The following is a 19190-nucleotide window of genomic DNA, read 5'->3' as shown; positions in this document are numbered from 1 at the left end:
CAGCCAAAGGCCCCGCCCACGCCCCGTGCGGCGGCGGGAATAGGGGCTGGCCTATGCGGTACCGCGATCCCATTGGCTGGGAGGGCCGCCAGTCACTCCCTGGGACACCTCCGGTAGGCGCCCCAGACCTTCCTTGGTCACCTGGGCTTCTGAAGGAGCTCCACCGGCTCCGGTTCTGACCCCGCACCCCCGCCCTCCGCTGGTCTTCGTAACCTAGGACTCGACTCTCGCCTGCGGCTAGAAACGCGTCTTTTTTTTTTTCCAATTTATTTATTTATTTATTTATTTATTTTTATATTTGGTTTTTGAGGTAGGGTCTGCTCTAGCCCAGGCTGACCTGGAATTCATTATATAATCTCAGTCTGGCCTCGTACTTACGGCGGTCCTCCTACCTCTGCCTCCCAAGTGCCGGGATTAAAGGCGTGCGCCACCACCTCCGTCTAGAACGGCGTCTTGTCCGGGCCACGCTGGCTCATGGGACTGCCACCCCTCTGTGATCCCTCCTGTGAGGTCTCTGGAGAGAATGTCACTGACGTGAGCCTGCGATGAGCAAGGAGCGCAGGCTGGCTTTGGCGTGCTGTGTGTGGTGACTGGGTGAGGTGCGAGCAAGTGTGTCTGATGGAGGCTTTTCCACCTCTCCCTAGCATCCTGTTATGGAACTGTCAAAAGGAGGCCAGTTGGTCCCAGGACAGGAGGAGGAAGGAATGCACATGCTGGGATGCAGGCAGAGCTCACGAGAGATCGAGCCGTGCACATCCCAGGGACTGGACCTAACTAAAGTCTGTCACGCAGGGACAAGTGTTGGGGACATGAAGGGACGGGACACGGCGAAAAGGGGCACAGGGTGATGACACTGATGGGGCACAAGCACGTTGGGAATGCTGCTGGAAGGGGATGTGAATGCTGGGAGAGAATCTTGTGGGTCTTGGGGTAGATACCCAGGGACCTAGCAGCCAGTGGCTATTGCCAAGGCAGCCACCCAGTAAACAAGGAGTAACCCGAGTCCCACCGGGCGGCCCGCCCCTCCACGTCGCCCACGGGCGTCCAGTGCCCCTAGACCTGGTGCTACGGGGGTCTGGTGCCTCCCGAGGCTGACCGGGGGACTGCAAGGGAAGGGGGGCAGCGGCGCGGCTCCTCCCTTCCTCTCTCTTTCTCTCTCTCCCTTCCTCCCTCCCTCCCTCCCCCTCTCTCTGTTTCTCTCTGGCTGGGAAGATGGCCAAAACGGATCCCCCACGACGTGATTGGCTCTGGGAGGCGTAGGGTCTGGTTCCAGCGACCTGGGCTGGGGGCGTCTCTCTCAAATGACATCCACGGTCCCAGAGCTCTGCCAGCTCCGTGCTGGGCAAATAAGCCTGGGGAGCCCCCGCCCCTCCCTGCTGATCAGCGTCACGCGTGACGTCCCGCTGATGGCTGGGAGGGCCTCGGCGAGCAGAGAGGAAGGCGGGTATGCGGGCTGCAGCGGCTGGAAGTCCCGGAAAACGTGAGTGCTTGCTGTCCTGGTGGGCTTGGGAGGTGGAGGGCTGGGGGCTCAGAGAAGGAGACCTGCTTTGAAATGCTCTGCCCTGTGGGATTAGGTCTCTCTGAGGTCTGCGTAGGTCCATGGGGCACAAGAGGAGAAGGTTGGTTGGAGTGAGGCTGTGTGAGCCCAAGTACAAGTGCTTGCAAGTGATGGATGTGTGTGTGTGTGTGTGTGTGTGTGTGTGTGTGTGTAAAACGCTGGAGTACACAGGGTGTGTCCACCATGTTTATGCGTCTGGGGAGGGTGTGCCTTTGTGTGTGGGTATGTGAGTGTGAGTGTGAGAGAGAGTCGGGTGTGTCTGCAGTGAGGAAGTGGGGTTGGAGGGGATTAGTCATTGTGCAGGATTTTGCCTTAGCGCAGCCATCTGGCTGCCCCTGGCTTTCCTCTCTGTGCTGGGTGGAGGGGCGCCCACTGAATGCAGTCTTGCCCTTTCTTGCATTCCCTAGTTCAGAGAGAGAGAGGTGAGTGGGTATCTAAATCAACTCTGCCCAGTCAGGGACCAGGGAAAGGCCTTAGGTCACTGTGTGGGTTGAAGCAGATAATTTTGAGTGGGGCCATATGCATGCCACGTGCATATAAATGCCTGCCACTGGGATCCCCCGGTTTGAGATCTGGTACAGATAAGCTCTCAGGTGGCCAGTGATCCTTTGCTTCCTCCAATCAGGAGCTGGTGTGTGGGATGTCTTGTCATCTTCCCAAACAGCCTTAGGAGTTTTTATCTGGGTCTTAGGGCAGCTGGGGCCTGAAGCTAAAATAGGTTTAGGTGTACAACTCACGTTTTATGTACTTGTCCAGCCAGAGTTGCTTCTCATATATTGGCCACACACATGTAAATCCTCACTCATAAAACTCTGTGTCAGGCCAGAGCAAGAGGAAGGCTGTTTTCCTGGTTTTGGTCTTTCCCTCCCCCTCTTTAGTGACTTTAAGTCCCTGGCCAAGACATTGCCTAGGAAACCACTCCTCCCCCACCTTTGCTTACCTATCTATCTGGAGTCACCTTGAGCTTTTTTTGAAGGGATTGGCCACAGGCTGGGGGACCAGGTCACAGCTACTAGTTTCCCCCAGTGACACCCTTGGACCTGATTCTTGTCCTTGCCTTGCAGAAGATGGGTGACTTGTCCTTAGACATCAACATTCAGGAGCCTCGCTGGGATCAAAGCACTTTTATGGGCAGAGCTCGGCACTTCTTCACAGTGACTGATCCCCGAAATCTGCTGCTGTCTGGGGCACAGCTGGAAGCTTCCCGGAACATTGTACAGAATTACAGGTGATCCTTAACTTAGCACACAGTCTGTAGCTGCCTCTTCAAGCTTTGGAGTGACCTTGTCCCATTCCTTACCCTCCTCACTCTCTGGCCCACATGCTGGCATTACAGACAACTATGACACAGAGCTTTAAAGAATTTTAGGATATTTGAGTTAAGAAGGAGGCATTGACGAGTAGGAGGCTTCTTGGTGCCTTATAAACCTTCTGTAGGGACCTTTAAAAAAACTATTTATTTATTTATTTATTTGAGAGGAGAGAGAGAGAGAGAGAGAGAGAGAGAGAGAGAGAATAGATGCACCAGGGCCTCCAGCTACTGCAAACTCAACTCATGCATCCCTTGTGCATCTGGCTTACATGGGTCCTGGGGAATCAAGTCAAGTTCTGTTGGCTTTGCAGGCAAATGCCTTAACTGCTAAGCCATCTCTCCAGCCCTGCAGAGACCTTTCCCACTCACTGTGGGTCCACTCTGCAATGACAAAGGGGTTCAAAGTAGAGTCCCTAGGAGATAGAAAGGGATCCTTCTTATCTTCAAGATTAAGTCTCTGAATGCCCCCAATTATTTTGGACCCACTGGAAATCATCACCTGTGACCCCAGAGAAAATTTGGAGCTACAAGGGATATAGAAAATGGGTGGTCCACTTCCGAAAGCCTTAGCTTTCCCCCAACACAAGGAGCTTCCCTAGTCTAAGATTGAGGGTCAAAGTTCCTTGTCATCTACCCAGAGTTCCCTGAAGGGGGCAGCAGAGACAACAAAGGCAGGTCTGCCCCTTGCTAACTTCTACAGGGCTGGTGTGGCAACCCCAGGGCTCACTGAAGACCAGCTATGGAGAGCCAAGTATGTGTATGACTCTGCTTTCCATCCGGACACGGGGGAGAAGTTGATCCTCATTGGCCGCATGTCAGCCCAGGTGCCCATGAACATGACCATCACCGGCTGCATGCTCACCTTCTACAGGCAGGTCTTATCCGGCATCCCTTTCCCCAGTGCTCTGCGCTAGAGGACTGCTTGGTGGCTGGACACTTCCTTCCAGGAAACTCTTGCGTAGGGATCAGTAAGTGGGTTGGGTGTATTGTGAGAATCCTTCCCACTCCTCCCTCTGAACTCAGCCTTGGAGGTCCAGAACCAATGGGTCCCTTTGTGTAAGGGGGGGGGGGGGCTTCAAGGGTGACCTGGGAAGATTCTAGAATATCCACTAGAAGTTGTAAGTAATCTTGGGGATATCCATATAAGGAGTTCAAGGGGGATGGACGCTGTAGAAGGGCAGAAGTCAATACCGAACCTCTGTTCCCCCAGGAAGACCCCGACTGTGGTGTTCTGGCAATGGGTGAACCAGTCCTTCAATGCTATCGTCAACTACTCCAACCGCAGTGGGGATGCTCCCATCACTGTGCGGTAAGAGCAGGTCCCCAGGGAGAGCTCCAGAGCCCTCCTCACCCAGGCCACTGTACACTCTCCTGGCTGGGGCCTTGTACTCCAGGAGCTCAGCGCTTCTCCCAGCTGTGTCCTGCCCTCTTCCAAGCAGGGGGACTTCCACACATTTGCCCTGGAGTTGGGGGAAGGGCTTTCTGTACAATGAGGCTACCCTGCTATACCCCCTGCACTTGGGAATAGCCCTAAAGGAAACATGCTGGCCTCTTCATCTCTCCCTGTAACCTCGCCCTTCCATCCACAGGCAGCTGGGAACCGCCTATGTTAGTGCCACCACTGGGGCTGTGGCCACTGCTTTGGGACTCAAGTCCCTCACTAAGGTAAAGATTTCCCTCTACTGGTTCTCCAGTCTTCCACATTACTCTCCCAAGGGGCTCCCATACCCCACAGGGGACTCTCACCTGTGACCTTCGGGGCCACTGAGTGTCATCTTTTCTCCCTCAGCACCTACCTCCCTTGGTGGGCAGATTTGTGCCTTTTGCAGCTGTGGCTGCTGCCAACTGCATCAATATCCCCTTGATGAGGCAGAGGTGAGTGGCCCTGGCTCCTGACACATGGATGCCCCATGTATGTGTGGCACATCATCCAGCTCCACAGACCAGCCCAGTGGGGGATGGTCCTCTTCCTCACTGGGTGTGAGTGGCTGGGCTTTGACCCAGGCTAGACCTGTGTTCCAGGACAACCAGCTTCAAAGTGTATTGAGACTGGAGGAGGACAGGTCCAGGGTTGTGCAGAGGACACTCCATCAGGTGGGCCTTACTGACAGGAGTATGATCTTAGACAATAGCAAGACCAGTGGAGTCCCCATAATTTGGGCCAGAAGGAAGGTTATATGTAATAGGTCAAAAGTGACTTATATAAGCAGGGCATAGTGGCACATGCCTTTCATCCCAGCACTGGGGTAGGAAGTTCCTCATGAGTTCAAGGCCAGCCTGGGGCTACAGAGTGAGTTCAGGTCAGCCTGTGATACAGTGAGATCCTACCTCAAATATCAACACCCCCCCCCCCGCAAAGTGACTTATTTTAAATTAAAATGTGGCTTGATTCATCTTAGGCCAGTCTCAAGAAAGTAGAGCACATTTCTGGCAGTGCTGGCACCAGTTTCTGGGTTGCTAGACCCCACACACTAGTGTGGCAATTGTGTTTGTCTACAGTAATCTGGGATACCTTGCAGGACAAACACACCAGGCATTTATGATGGTTATGACTTAAGATGGCTACAGTTATGTCAAGATTAATAACTATACTCTGGGATATACCCTATACCCTGCCACCTCTCCAAAACCATCTTCTTGAACCTGTATTGAATGACCACAGCCTTCCCTTGCTCCTGATCTTGGGCAGGACTGGCACAGATGCCCATCTGTTTCTCTCTGGAATCTATCTTACACTCAGAGCCAGCCCTTAAGTGTGGGATGTGAAGGAATACAGAGGAGCTGCTGTCCAGTCAGGTGTTGCAGGTGTACTTGGGGACTGTAATCTGACTCCAGCCCCCTTCTCCTCCTAGGGAGCTCCAGGTGGGCATCCCTGTGACTGATGAGGCTGGTCAGAGGCTTGGCCACTCAGTGACCGCAGCTAAGCAGGGAATCTTCCAGGTGGTGATATCAAGGATCTGCATGGCGATTCCTGCCATGGGTGAGGCAGGGATGGCTGGGTGGAGCATGGGAGGCTCAGAGAGAAGAGAGGTTAAGGTTCTCAGAGGCTTCTGAGGACTTGGGGGCAGCAGGACTGGGAAGTGTGGGAGGAGCTATGAAGGAGTCCTGATGATCACCCCCATAAGTCTCTCTCTGCCTTTTGCCTCAGCCATCCCCCCTGTGATCATGGACACTCTGGAGAAGAAAGACTTCCTGAAGGTGAGTGACTCACCTCTCCATCCTGGAAGTGCTGGTGTCAGGGAGCAGTGACCAGTCCCTAGCCCTGTCTCCAGCCTAGCCCGAGTCTGAGACTTGCAAACTCTCTTCATGCCCCTGCACCCTCAGTCATTCATCAAGAACTGGGCTGGAAGGAAGGAACAGTAAGAGACCCAGGGGACAAGATGGAAGGAAGGCAGTGGTTTCTGTCCTAAAGGAAACTGGTGTCACTTCCGAGGCTCTAACACAAGCACATACGCACAGAGGTAACTGTCATTGTCTTGATTACCATACTCACGCTGTCACCCACGATGTCACTCACTAGCAGGCACACAAGCACATCCATGCATGCAAAAAAAGACAGGGTAACAAAACACAAGAATACTAGCCCTGGCTCATTTGTTAAATTATTTATTCCCAAATACTCATTGAGCACCAACTATGCACTAGACATGTTTTGGGGCTTGGAAAACATCCTGAAATAAGACAGTCACAGTCCCTGTCCTCATGAGGCTTATAGTCAAATATAGAAATCAAAAAAGAAACAAAGCCAAGTGTGGTGGTGCATGCCTTTAATCCCAGCGCTCAGGAGGCAGAGGTAGGTGGATCAAGGCCAGCTTGAGACTATGTAGTGAATTCCAGGTCAGCCTGGGCTAGAGCAAGACCCTACCTTGGAAAGAGTAAAAAAAAAAAAAAAAAAAAAAGGAAAGAAAGAAAACAATCGATACACATATCAGTATCAGCTGTGAAATGTGCTTTGTAGGATGCCAGGGTGCAGGGGGCAGTGTGATTGAGACAATGAATGGAGGAGAGCAGTTTGGACAAAGTGGTCAGAGAATGGCCCTCTGAAGGCTGGGAAGGGCGAGGAGACAGCTAAGAGCTCAGAAAGAATGTTTCAGGTGGCCAGAGCAGCCAGTGTAAAGGCCCTGAGGTGGGTGGTTGTTGTGACTAGAACAAATTGAGAGCAGTGGGGAAAATGACAGATTCATGCCCCTGGGATAGGAGGAAGTGAGCGGAGGCTCAGAGGAGGCCTCCTGAAACAACAGCTCCTCGAAGCAGTGAGGTAAGAGAAAGAGGGTCGGGGAGTGCCATTGGAGCCCATTTTGAGAGGTTAGGGGTTCTAGGAAACAGGCCCGTGTTGAGTGCCATTGGGAGGCCCCAGGCCCGTCATGTCCCAGGGCTCAAAGGCAGGGCTGATGGGATAGAGCCATGGTTTAAAAAAAAACAGGATAAGGGTTAAGGAGGGAAGGTACACCAGTCATTCCATTTTCTGTCTCCCTACAGCGCCGTCCCTGGCTGGGGGCACCCCTGCAGGTGGGACTGGTGGGCTTCTGGTGAGTGTGCAAGGAGGTAGCTGGGGGCATCTGGGAGGTGCCTTTCCTGTGGTGGACGTGGGTAGGCACTTACTGCCTTTGAGGTGTTTATATACATTTCTCATTCACACAGCTTGCCAGCTCTCAGCTTGGACACCGGCCTGTAGGGCACATTGTAGGGTAGGAGAGTGGCTGCGGTTCCTGCTTTTGAAGAGCAAGAGTTTAGCAGAGGACAGTTCAGTTTTCATTCACCAGAGGAAATCATGGAAACAAACCCTTTGGTCCCATCCAGAAGTTTTGCCCCATTTTCTGGCCATAGAACTTTGAGCAGTGCTTGAGAAGCATTTCCTTGTTCAGAATCTAATGCCAGGGCTGGCTTTAATGTTCCAGAAGAATCCTTTGGCTCTAGTTGCCACCCCTAGGGCTGGCATATAGCTCAGCAATAGAGTACCTGGCCTAGTGTGCACAAGGTCCTGGCTTGATCCCCATCGCTGAAAACAATAAAATAAAAATAAGGGCTGGGAAGATTGCCTCAGCAGGTAAAGGCTCTTGCTGGGCAAGCACAGGGGCCTGATTCACCCTGCATTCAATTCCCTAGCCCCCATGTAAACAGCTGGGGATGACCACTCATGCCTATAACCCAGGTCCAATGGGGAGCAGAGCTAGAAGAAACTGGGGCTCACCGGTCAGCCAGTCTGACCAAAAGTGGCAGCTCTGGGTTCAGTGGGAGACTGTATCATACTGCTGTGGACATAGGAGGAAACGTGGATGAATGATACAGGACGCCAACGCTGGATATGCATAGCCCCCCACCCACGTACACACAAATAATGGACACACTCACAGATAAATAAGTCAGTGTCAACTCCTAGGGCTGTCTCATTGAGGTGAGGTGCAAGGAGGGAAGAACCCTAAGGCAGGAGTTTCATAAACCTTTGCAACACTCTTCTCTCTTAGCCTGGTGTTTGCCACGCCCCTGTGCTGCGCCCTGTTCCCCCAGAGGAGGTAAGTGCTGTCCCCAGGCTGCCTTCCACGTCTCTGGGCCAACGGACTCTCAGGCCTTCACTGTGTTCCAGTGCACACGTGCGATTTGAGGTTTGGGGAGAATGACGGTAGATCAGCCCTTTTGGAAGCAGGAGAGGGTTCCTCACTGGGGAGGGGAGGGATGCTGGGCCCTGGGCCTGAGTGGTTGAGTCCAGGGGACATTCAGCTGGCCTGTGCTGTTCTATTACAGCTCCATACATGTGACCAGGCTGGAGCCGGAGCTGAGAGCTCAGATCCAAGAGCAAAATCCCAGCGTCGAGGTGGTTTACTACAACAAGGGGCTTTGAGGGGGAGGGAGGCCAAACTCTGTCCCCTTCCTCACCTCTTTGGGCTGCTGTTTTGCTATCTTTGTCCATCTGTCTGGTACTGGGCAGGGAGCTTGGCCGGGCAGCAGCCATTGAGACCAGCAACCCGTTAGGCTGGGGCAGGTGCTCCTACAAGCCTTTTCTTTCCTCTCTGGTTTCAAAGAGCACAGTCACATAACTCCTCCCTCTCATGCTTGTGCATTTACGTACATACATGTGCTTATACATTTGATCCTGGACGCTAAGAGCAGACATGCTGTTCCAGAATGTGCTGGTATCTAGCTTCCCTCCTCAGCCTCCTGCCCACCTAGCAGAAACCCTGGTGACAGGTGGGATTTCCTTCCTTACTATTCCTCCTGCCAAGTCATTTGTGACTGTACCCTGCCCCTCTGGACATAGGAGGAGCCCCAGGATCTCAGGAGAGACTGAGGGACACTAGCAAGCCAAAGTGGGTTGAATCCTTCAGGTTTCTGATACTTGGCTCCCAAAGCTGGCTCAGGACCTAGGCTGGCAAAGGAAGCCCAGTTAGGATCAGGGAGGCAGGAGGATTATGCTGCCAACACCCCACTCTCTGGAATGGCTACATTTTCCTCTCTTCTCAACTAGAACAAACAAGTACCAGGAGCCTGTACCACTCCTGTCTTATGCCCCGCCCCCTCCACACACACTTTAGGGACAATCTTTGGAGTTCTTAGGTTGCTGTCATATCATGATCTCAGACAGAGATCTCACAATCCCAGTTCCCACCCCAATCTGGAAACCATGCAGACAGAGCAAGTATGCCTCTTCAGGAGCTGCTGCCAACCGTACCCACTGGCAGGGGGACCTGTGTGAGAATGGTGCTTAAACTCCACAGGCTTTGAGTCTACAATCTTGGGATATTTTCTGTTTTGTTTTTGAGGTAGGGTCTCACTCCAGCTCAGGCTGACCTGGAATTCACTATGTAGTCTCAGGGTGGCCTCGAACTTACAGTGATCTTCCTACCTCTGCTTCCCAAGTGCTGGGATTCAAGGGGTGCACCACCACACCCAGCTGGGTCGGGACTTTTTTTTTTACTCCATTAACCCTTGTTAGACATTCACCCCATTATCCCTTAGCACACATACACCCTCACACACTCTTTCTCTCAGAACTCAGTGTTAGCACATATGCTAGGCAAGTGCTCTACCACTAACCTACACCACCCCAACAGACCTTCTTGCATCTTGAGGTTTGTAGCTGACCGCTCTCTACCTGCTTTCTCCAAGGACAGGAAGGGTCCTGGCCTCAACAGCTGGACCAAATAGAAGATGAGCTTAGGGTAGGACTGGGTAATGGTGACTCCAGAGTGTAGTTAGATCGCATGCTAACTCCCATAACCGCTGACTGAGGTGGGTGGGGAAGATAAAGGCCATTTCCTGCTCTCCCTAGTCCCCACCTGTGGTAACAGCCATTATTCCATGGTGTCAATAAACTGAAAACTTGTCTACTTTTTCTTTTTTCTTTTTTTGTTGTGGTAGGGTCTCTAGCCCAGGGGCTGACCAGGAACTCACTCTGTAGTCCCAGGCTGGCCTTGAACTCAAGACAGTCCTCCTACCTCTGCCTCACAAGAGCTGGAATTAAAGGTGTGTTCCACCACACCTGGCACTGTCTACTTTTTGATCTCCACTTATTTCATGTTGAGTATCCACTAGAGAGAAGTTTGTCTTGTTTTCTCTTTCCTTCCCAAAGATCAGGTCCCTCATCTCCCAGCAGAGGGAGCTATGAGCTTAGAAAATTGTTTCTCCCATGACACCTTTATTTACTCTGAAGATGAAATCCTACCTTTGTGTTTTTAATTTTTATTTTTATATTTTGGGTTGGGGGAGGATTGAGACAGGGTCTCATGTATTCCATGCTGGCCTCAAACTCACTATGTAGTCCTGTGACTACAGATAGGTACCAGCATGCCTGTTTTATGCAGTGGAGAGGAAAGGGCCCAGGGTTTCATGCATCCTAGGCAAGCATTCTACCAACTGAGCCACATCCCCAGCCCTAGTATCCTCTTTATCCCTTTCTTTTTTTCTTTCCTCTTTTTCAAAATATATTTTATCTGTTTATTTGAGAGAGGGAAAGAGAGACAGGGAGAAAGAGAGGGAGAGAGAATGGGCGCGCCAGGGCTCCAGCCACTGCAAACGAACTCCAGACGCATGTGCCTGCCTCCTTGTGCATCTGGCTTATGTGGGTCCCGGGGAATCAAACCTGGGTTCTTTGGCTTTGCAGACAAAAGGCTTAACTGCTAAGCCATCACTGTAGCCCTTATTTTTCTTTTTAAGGCAGTCTCACTTTAGCTGGGCTGACTTGGAACTTACAGGCTGGCCTCGAATTTACAGCCATCCTCCAACAGCCTCAGGAATTACAGGCATGAAACACCACACCTGGCTCATTTCTGTCACCTTAGTGCCACGCCAGTTCCTCAAATGCTGCCAAGTTAGCAACAGGGAATGTTACAGGTTCTCCAGGACCAATTCCTAGCTAGGTACATTCTCCAAACTGTCTCTACATACTTGAATTTTCCTTAGACGTCAGCATTTGGCCTGGGCAGTAATCTTACCAGCAGGGATCACAGCAAAATTCCTCTGCCTTCTAGTTAAGCCAGTTAGCTTCAAGCCCCGCCCCCAGGGCCTATCAGTCTTCCGGAGGCCACGCCCCCTGCACGTAGGCCGTCCGTCAACAGTCGCGCTCCCTAAAGTCGCTACTGTCACTCAAAGCTAGGCTGGAACGCACCTCCTTCTGGTTTCCCGGGCAACGGCTTTAGCGCTCCTGGGCTAAAACGTCAGAGCCTCCAACGCGTCTAGATCCGCTTCCCGGAGGACCTCGGCCCTGCACGGCTAAATCCGCCGGAGCTCGCGCCTTCGGGTCCCATCGGCCGCTGGGCGCCCGCCCTCCGCCTTCCTGCCCAGAAATCCCGAGGTGTAGGAGGAATCACGCGAGGACACCGGGACCCAAGCGCCGCTCCCTCCCCGCCTCCGGGCCCTCACCCTTCGGTTGCCAGAACGTTTCCTGAACCCCCTCCTAGGCGGAAATGGGCCTTCTCCGGTGATCTCTGGCCCTTGTTACCTTTTTTGTTGTTGTATGTTTTCGCGGTAGGGTTTCACTCTAGCTCAGGCTGACCTGACTTAGTGGTTAAGGCACTTGCTTGCAAAGCCAAAAGACCCAGGTTCGATTGCCCAGTACCCATATAAAGCCAGATGCACCAGGTGGCACAAACAGCTGGAGTTCGTTTGCAATGGTTAGAGGTCCTGGCACGCCTATTCTCTTTTCCCCCTCTATCTGCCTCTTTCTCTCAGATAAACTACAAGAAACTTATATGTTTAATTGTATATCACCTATAACAAATATTACCCGGCCCTCTGTAGGTACTCAGTTAAAAAAAAATTTATGGATAAATAAATGTGAAATCCAAAAATTGCTGTAAGCTCTACATGTTGATTTCAGGTCACAAACACTGTGGCTCTCAGTCTGGTCTACGTCTCAACAAACCTTAAACAGTGACATATTCACAAGAGAAACCATGGCTCATAGCTCTGGTGATTTTCCACTTGGAGGATGAGAAAGTGTCTTCCTTCAGGAATGAATATCAGATTCTTAGGTATGGCAAGGCTTCAGAAGTTTCCCTGACAATGTAAGGCTTGTCCCTAGATATGAAAGATGAGAGGATGAACTCAGCACCCTCTGAATGCAGCATGGTGTGGAAGAGCCATTTTAATCAGAGCCATTCTCTCTATGTCTATTGTTTATCTGATTCCCTGAACACAATAGTGTCTCTCTCCCTTAGCAGTTGGCTGGGGGTTGACCTATTCTCTACCTCTGCTGTTTTTTGAGGTTGACATCAAGCAACCATCACTCAAGGCATGCTGGAGGATGTACCCTGACATTATCATTGTACAGTTCCTTTACGGTGGCCCCACAGTTGAATAGTTTGGGTGTAGTAGTCTCCATGTATGTAAGTCTTCCAAAGGCTGTTTTTTTTATTGTTGTTTTGTTTTTTTCTGAGGTAGGGTCTTGCTCTAGCCAAGACTGATCTGGAATTCACTGTATAGTCTCTGGCTGGCCTTTGAACTCACAGTATCCTCCTACTTCAGCCTCCCTAGTGCTGGGATTAAAGGTGGGTGCTACCATACCTGGCTCAGGTTTTTTTTTGTTGTTGTTGTTGAGGTAGGGTCTCTCTCTGGCCCAGGCTGACCTGGAATTCACTATGTAGGCACAGGGTGGCCTTGAATTTACAGTGATCCTCCTATCTCTGCCTCCCCGGTGCTGGTATTAAAGGTGTGCACCATCACGCCTGGCCTGGCTCAGGTATTTTAAAAAATATTTTTATTTTTATTTATTTATTTATTTGAGAGAGAATGAAGCAGAGAGAGAGAGTGGGGGGGGCGGGGAGTGGGCACACCAGGGCATCCAATCACTGCAAACAAACGTCAGACACATGTGCCATCTTGTTCATATGGCTTACATGGGTCCCGGGGAATCAAACCTGGGTCCTTTGGCTTTGCAGGCGAGCATGTTAACCACTTAAGCCATTTCTCTAGCCCTCAAGTATTTTTAAATTTTATTTATTATATATATATATATATATTTTAAAGGAGCAAAGCATTTTTAAAAATTATTTATTTATTTATTTGAGACAGACACAGAGAGAAAGACAGATAGAGGGAGAGAGAGAGAATGGGTGCGCCAGGGCTTCCAGCCTCTGCAAATGAACTCCAGATGCGTGCGCCCCCTTGTGCATCTGGCTAACGTGGGACCTGGGGAACCAAGCCTCGAACCGGGGTCCTTAGGCTTCACAGGCAAGCGCATAACCGCTAAGCCATCTCTCCAGCCCTATTTATTATATTTTTATTAACAACTTCCATGATTGTAAACAATATCCCATGGTAATCCTCTCCCTCCCCGCACTTTCCCCTTTGAAACTCCATTCTCCATCATATCCCCGCCCCCTCTCAATCAGTCTCTCTTTTATTTTGATGTCATCATCTTTTCCTCCTATTATGATGGTCTTGTGCAGGTAGTGTCAGGCACTGTGAGGTCATGGATATCCAGGCCATTTGGTGTCTGGAGAAGCACGTTGTAAGGAGTCCTACCCTTCCTTCGGCTCTTACATTCTTTCTGCCACCTCTTCCACAATGGACCCTGAGCCTTGGAAGGTGTGATAGAGATATTGCAGTGCTGAGCACTCCTCTGTCACTTCTTCCCAGCACCATGATGCCTTCTGAGTCATCCCAAAGTCACTGCCATCTGAAAAGAGAAGGTTCTCTACCAAGAGTGAGAGTAGCATTAATATAAGGGGATGGACATTAAGAGAAATGCTTTCTTGGCAGTTTGATGAGCATAGTTTATATATTTAGCCACAAGGCAGCAGATGTTACACCCCTAGGGCTCATGACTACCCCTGTTGTAGGTTTTCAGTATCAGGGATATATTCCCTTCCCATGGAGTGGGCCTCCAGTCAAATTAGAGGGTGGTTGGTTTCCCCTATAACAGACATGCCACTATTGCACCCATTGGCTCATTTGGCCTGGCTGGCCAAATATAAGGCTTGCAGTGTCTACTGTTCAGTGTTTTCACTGGTGATTTCTTTCTCTCCCATTGAACTGCATGCAGAATGGCTTCTTTCAGCTTTCTGTCAGCTAGTCTACATGGAGGAGGTTATCAGCTCAGCTCCAGCAGGATTTCTCAGTGACCTTGTAGCCCAAGTATGTGGAGTCTTCAGCAATAGGGTCTTACCATCTATTCCTGGTGGGAAATCAAGGGCCTCAGTAATGACCCGTAATGTTTTGGGGCATCAGGAACCTCCCTGGCCAACAACTCACTGGAAGGTATCTCATTCCTGGCACTGAGAATTTTCTACTAACAATCCTTGTTCCTTCAGGGTTTTTTGTTGTTGTTGTTGTTGTTTTGTTTTGTTTGTTTTTTGTTTTTCGAGGTAGGGTCTCACTCTAGCCCAGGCTGACCTGGAATTCACTGTGGAGTCTCAGGGTGGCCTCGAACTCATGGCGATCCTCCTACCTCTGCCTCCTGAGTGCTGGCCTTCAGGTATTTTTTAAATTAAGGTTAAACATTTTCCACTTAAGTCTCCAGCAGCCTGCTGGAGGGGGCAAGTCACTGGGGGCAGATCTGAATTCCAGCCCAAAGGTATGGAGAGCAGTCTGAGCTCTGGTAGGGAGACCCTGCTTGCTGCTTTTTAGTGTTTGCTGGCTGCTGGTGTTTTTTCCTCTCTGCTTGGATCAGTGAATAGGAGACAGTTTCTTCTGCCATTGATGGAACTTCCCCTGGATCTATACGCTTGAAATAAATCCCTCCCTCCCATGAACTGTCTGGTTTGGATGTTCATCCCAACAGTGTGGAGCTGTCTATGACATTGGGTCTTGTTGATAAAGTTTCCTTTTTATGGTCTTCTTTCCAAGGCACCAAGGTTCAGAGGGTGCAATGGTGGGGTTGGTGATAAAGAGAACGCGTCACCAGACAATATCCCTGGAAGCACTGCCCTCCTCAGTTCTCAACCCTGCCAAGTGTGGCTCATCCTGCTGGACTTGCACAGTGCTTCAAGAGCTTTTCTCGGGGCTCCAGCTCTTTGCCTCCTGTTTTGTCAAATTTAGATTATTATTTTTAAAACTTTTTTTTATTTGTTAGCGAGACACAGAGTGCGAGAGAGAGAGAATGGATGCGCCAGGACCTTTAGCCACTGCATATGAACTCCAGAAGCATGCACCACCTTGTGCATCTGGCTTACGTGGGTCCTGGGGAATTGAACCTGGGTCCTTTGGCATCGCAGACAAGCACTTTAACCAAGAAGCCATCTCTCCAGTACGAATTTAAATTCTTTTAACTTTAAAAAAACTAACATACAGGGCTGGAGAGACGGCTTCGAGGTTAAGCGCTTGCCTGTGAAGCCTAAGGACCCCAGTTCGAGGCTCAATTCCCCAGAACCCACATAAGGCAGATGCACGAGGTGGTGCATGCTTCTGGAGTTCATGTGCAGTGGCTAAAGGTCCTGGCACGCCCATTCTCTCCCTCCCTCCCTCTCTCTCTCTCTATCGCTTTCAAATAAATAAATAAAAATTTAAAAATTAGCAAAGTCATGGGTTTCTTTATCTCATTTTCATACATGCTTTGCTTTTCCTGTTCCTCCTCACCCATTCCCCTTCTGTCTACTTGCTCCCTCGAACCCTTCCTCTGCCCAGTAGTCTGTTTTCCATTTTCATATCATATATATTCTACTACCCTCTTTTCCCCATCTCTCCCTTTCCTTAAGATGTCTTTCCCCTCTTATGCTGCCCTTTCTAGTTTCATGACCTATACTTGTACCTGCACGATACAAGCACACACACACATGTAACAATTATGTAGCTCGCTGGGTACGATGGCACACACCTTTAATCCCAGCACTTAGGAGGCAGAGGTAGGAGGATCACTTTGAGTTCGAGGCCAGACTAGGACTAGAGTGAGTTTCAGGTTAACCTAGGCAAGAATGAGACCCTACCTTGAACCCAGGCTAGCAGGCTTTGTAAGCAAGTGTCTTTAGCTGCTGAGCCATCTCCCCAGCCCCATGTATTACTTTTTCAAATAAAGCTACAAAACTATTAGGACTTGAAAATGATGTGCTTGATTCGGCAGCACATATACCAAAATTGGAATGATTCAGAGAAGATTAGTGTGGTCCCTGTACAAGGATGACATGGAAATTCTTGCATCAATCCATCCTTTGTTCAAATTTAAGGTGGTTGGACCTAAATACTTGTGGGGTTTTTTTTGTTGTTGTATTTTAATTAATTAATTAATTAATTAATTAATTAATTTTCTGAGGTAGGGTCTCCTCTAGCCCAAGCTGACCTGGAACTCACTCTGTAGTCCCAGGCTGGCCTCAAACTCACAGTGATCCTCCTACCTCTGCTTCCCAAGTGCTTGGATTAAAGGCGTGTGCCACTGCTCCTGGTCTGTTTCTTTTTGAGAAAGAGAGAAAGAGAGAGAATGAATGAATGAGAATGTCATGTAGCCCAGGCTAGTCTCTAACTCACTATGCCTCAAGCTGCAAGTCCTGGGACCACAGGTGTGTGCCACCACATCCATTTTTCATTGACAATTTCCATACATGCATATAATATAACTATGGGCCAGGAGTGCAATGGATAACACCTTTGACTATGCATATATTATTATCATAATTTCTTCCTGTTACCTTCTCTTGATCTACCTCCCCATCCTATTTCCACTGAATCCCTTTTTCTTTCCAACTAGTTCCTCTTCTACTTTGATGTCTATTCATTTTGTTATTGTTGATCTCCACAATCCATGAAGCAATGCTGCCGATGGGCTCATTATTGTACAGGTCCTACGCCTAGGATGTGAAAATGGCATTTGCTGTGAGGTCCTGGCATGAATGGGATAGCTACTTCATGTTCAGAAGATAGCATTCCATAGCTCTCCTCTCTGTCCTCTGGCTCTTCAATTCTTTCCGCCCCCTTTCTGCAATTTCTCTGAGCCTTGGAGGCTGTGATACAAATGTTTTGTTCAGTGCTAAGCACTCAATGGTCACTTACTCTCAGCACTTTGATTTCACTCTGGCCCAGGCTGTCCTGGAACTCACTTTGTATTCTCAGGGTAGCCTTGAACTCATGGAGATCCTCCTACCTCTGCCTCCCAAGTGCTGGGATTAAAGACGTGAGCCACCAAGTTTGGCTGATGAGTAATTTTTAAAATATTTAATTTAATTTATTTATTTGAAAGAGAGAGAGAGAGAGAGAAGCAGATAGAGAGAGAGAGAGAGAGGGAGAGACAAAGAGAAAATTAGCATGCCAGGGCCTCTAGCTCTACAAACAAACTCCAGACGCATGCACCACCTTGTACATCTGGCTTATGTGGGTCCTGGGGAATTGAATCTGGGTCCTTTGGCTATGCAAGCAAGTGCTTTAACCACTAAGCCATCTCTCCAGCCCAATTTTGATGAGTTTTGAGTTTCCCAACAAGTCAATACCAAAAGCAAAAAAGAAGCTTCTATGACCAAAGAGGGAAGTACTAATCTGTGGGCACAAACATAAATATTTCGGGGGCAATTTGATGGGTGTATCTATCTAGCTAAACAACAGTAGTAGCTTCCCTTCTAGAGCCTGTGAGCTTCCCAGTCATAAGTAGGTTTTTGAGTAAGTTTTCAGTACCAGGCATGAATTCTTTCCCATGGAGCGGGCCTCAAGTCCAACCAAAAGCAGTTGCTTACCCCATCACAGTCAAACCACTATTGCACCAGTAGGCACGTCTTCCCTGGCTTCTTGGTTGAATAGCTTGTAGGGTTTACTTTTGGGTAAGATGGTTGATGAAGTTTCTCCCCTCACAACCTGCATAGCATTTTCCAGCCCTATGACAGTTTAGCCACACTTCATTTTTAGGAGGTGACAGATACTGAACCCAGGGCTTCATGCATACTAGGCAAGCACTCTGACAACCAAGCTACATACCCTTTTCACCTAAATACTTAAAGGACCTTTTAGACATGTCTTTATGCATTTCCAGATGGCGTCTCACTATGTTGCCCAGGCTGGTCTCCACCTACTGGACTCATATTTTCCTGCCTCAGCCTCCTCAGCAGTTGAGTCTGTAGGCATGAGCTAGCACATTTGGCTCCCACTAAATATTTCTTTTGGCCTAGGATGTGAAAATATACTGCAAAGCTGAGTGTTCCACCAATGCAGGTTTGGGAACCTCTGTCCTAAATGAATGTAGAAAGAAATGAAGGAATATCACTAGGATGGTACTTGGGTCTCAGATCTGTAAACTTCCCAGGTCCTACATAGTTCTATAAAACTTTTTTGTTGTTTTCGAGGTAGGGTATCACTCTAGCTCAAGCTGACGTGGAATTCTCTGCCTCCCGAGTGGTGGGATTACAGGTGTGCGCCAGCACACCCGACTCTAAGCCTTTTTTCTCTTAGTGGATTACTATTTATTTTTCCCCTTTTGTGGTGCTGGCAATGAGTGCTCTCGCTGCTTGCTAGTCAAGTGCTTCCCCACTGAGCAACATCCTCAGCCTTTCACATCCTTTCTTCTGGAAAGTTCTAGCCTTGCTTCATTGGGTCCAGAGTTTGGACTGTGCTGTGAAGATGTTAGGGAGCCCATGGAAGTTTGCAGGTCAGAGCTTCACTGCGCAGGCCTGTTCAGAAGCAGAGGCGAGAAGCTGAGGACTTTGGGGCGTCTCCTCTCCCAGTCCTGTTCTGTATCTCCCTCATCTTCCTCTGGGCTGCACTAAGTAGTGAGTACTGGCCTTGATCCCACAGACCTGCTCCACCATGCGCCCCCTGTAGACCCGCACCGGATATAATGGACTGAGAGACGGGTTATCTCCCAGGCACAGGGAATCTGCGAGCCTTTGAACTCCCCGAAGGGCTCGGGGTGGGAGGCGGAGCGAGGGCGCAGCTGGGCCTCTCCCAGACCCACCGCCCTCCCTCCTTCTCCGC

General features: G+C 49.8%; 1 protein-coding gene and 1 non-coding gene across 4 annotated transcripts; both read left to right on the top strand.

Annotated features, from left to right (window-relative positions):
- The first annotated feature begins 394 nt into the window (after positions 1-394).
- Sfxn3 (sideroflexin 3) lies at positions 395-10198 on the top strand. Of its 3 annotated transcripts, none has more exons than XM_045137092.1 (11): positions 395-599; positions 1213-1480; positions 2626-2786; positions 3571-3741; positions 4081-4179; positions 4460-4535; positions 4660-4745; positions 6019-6068; positions 7350-7399; positions 8336-8383; positions 8613-10198. In XM_045137092.1, exons 3-11 carry the CDS (start codon positions 2626-2628, stop codon positions 8838-8840), a joined length of 969 nt encoding a protein of 322 aa, XP_044993027.1. In that variant the 5' UTR covers positions 395-599; positions 1213-1480; the 3' UTR covers positions 8841-10198. The 3 variants fall into 3 exon arrangements, with proteins under 3 accessions (XP_044993027.1, XP_044993026.1, XP_044993028.1); XM_045137091.1 differs by having other exon boundaries at positions 398-599; positions 2623-2786; XM_045137093.1 differs by lacking the exon at positions 395-599 and adding an exon at positions 5723-5850 and having other exon boundaries at positions 2623-2786; positions 8613-8844.
- Positions 10199-16346: 6148 nt separating this feature from the next.
- On the top strand, positions 16347-16453 carry LOC123458270. The gene has a single exon (XR_006635563.1). It is a non-coding gene; the product is annotated as a U6 spliceosomal RNA (small nuclear RNA).
- The last annotated feature ends 2737 nt before the right edge of the window (positions 16454-19190 follow it).

This window comes from Jaculus jaculus, chromosome 1 (assembly GCF_020740685.1).
Source record: "Jaculus jaculus isolate mJacJac1 chromosome 1, mJacJac1.mat.Y.cur, whole genome shotgun sequence".
In the NCBI taxonomy this organism is placed as follows: Eukaryota; Metazoa; Chordata; class Mammalia; order Rodentia; family Dipodidae; genus Jaculus; species Jaculus jaculus.
The sequence above is the reverse complement of the archived record's forward strand: the minus strand, read 5'-3'. Positions and strand labels throughout refer to the sequence as shown.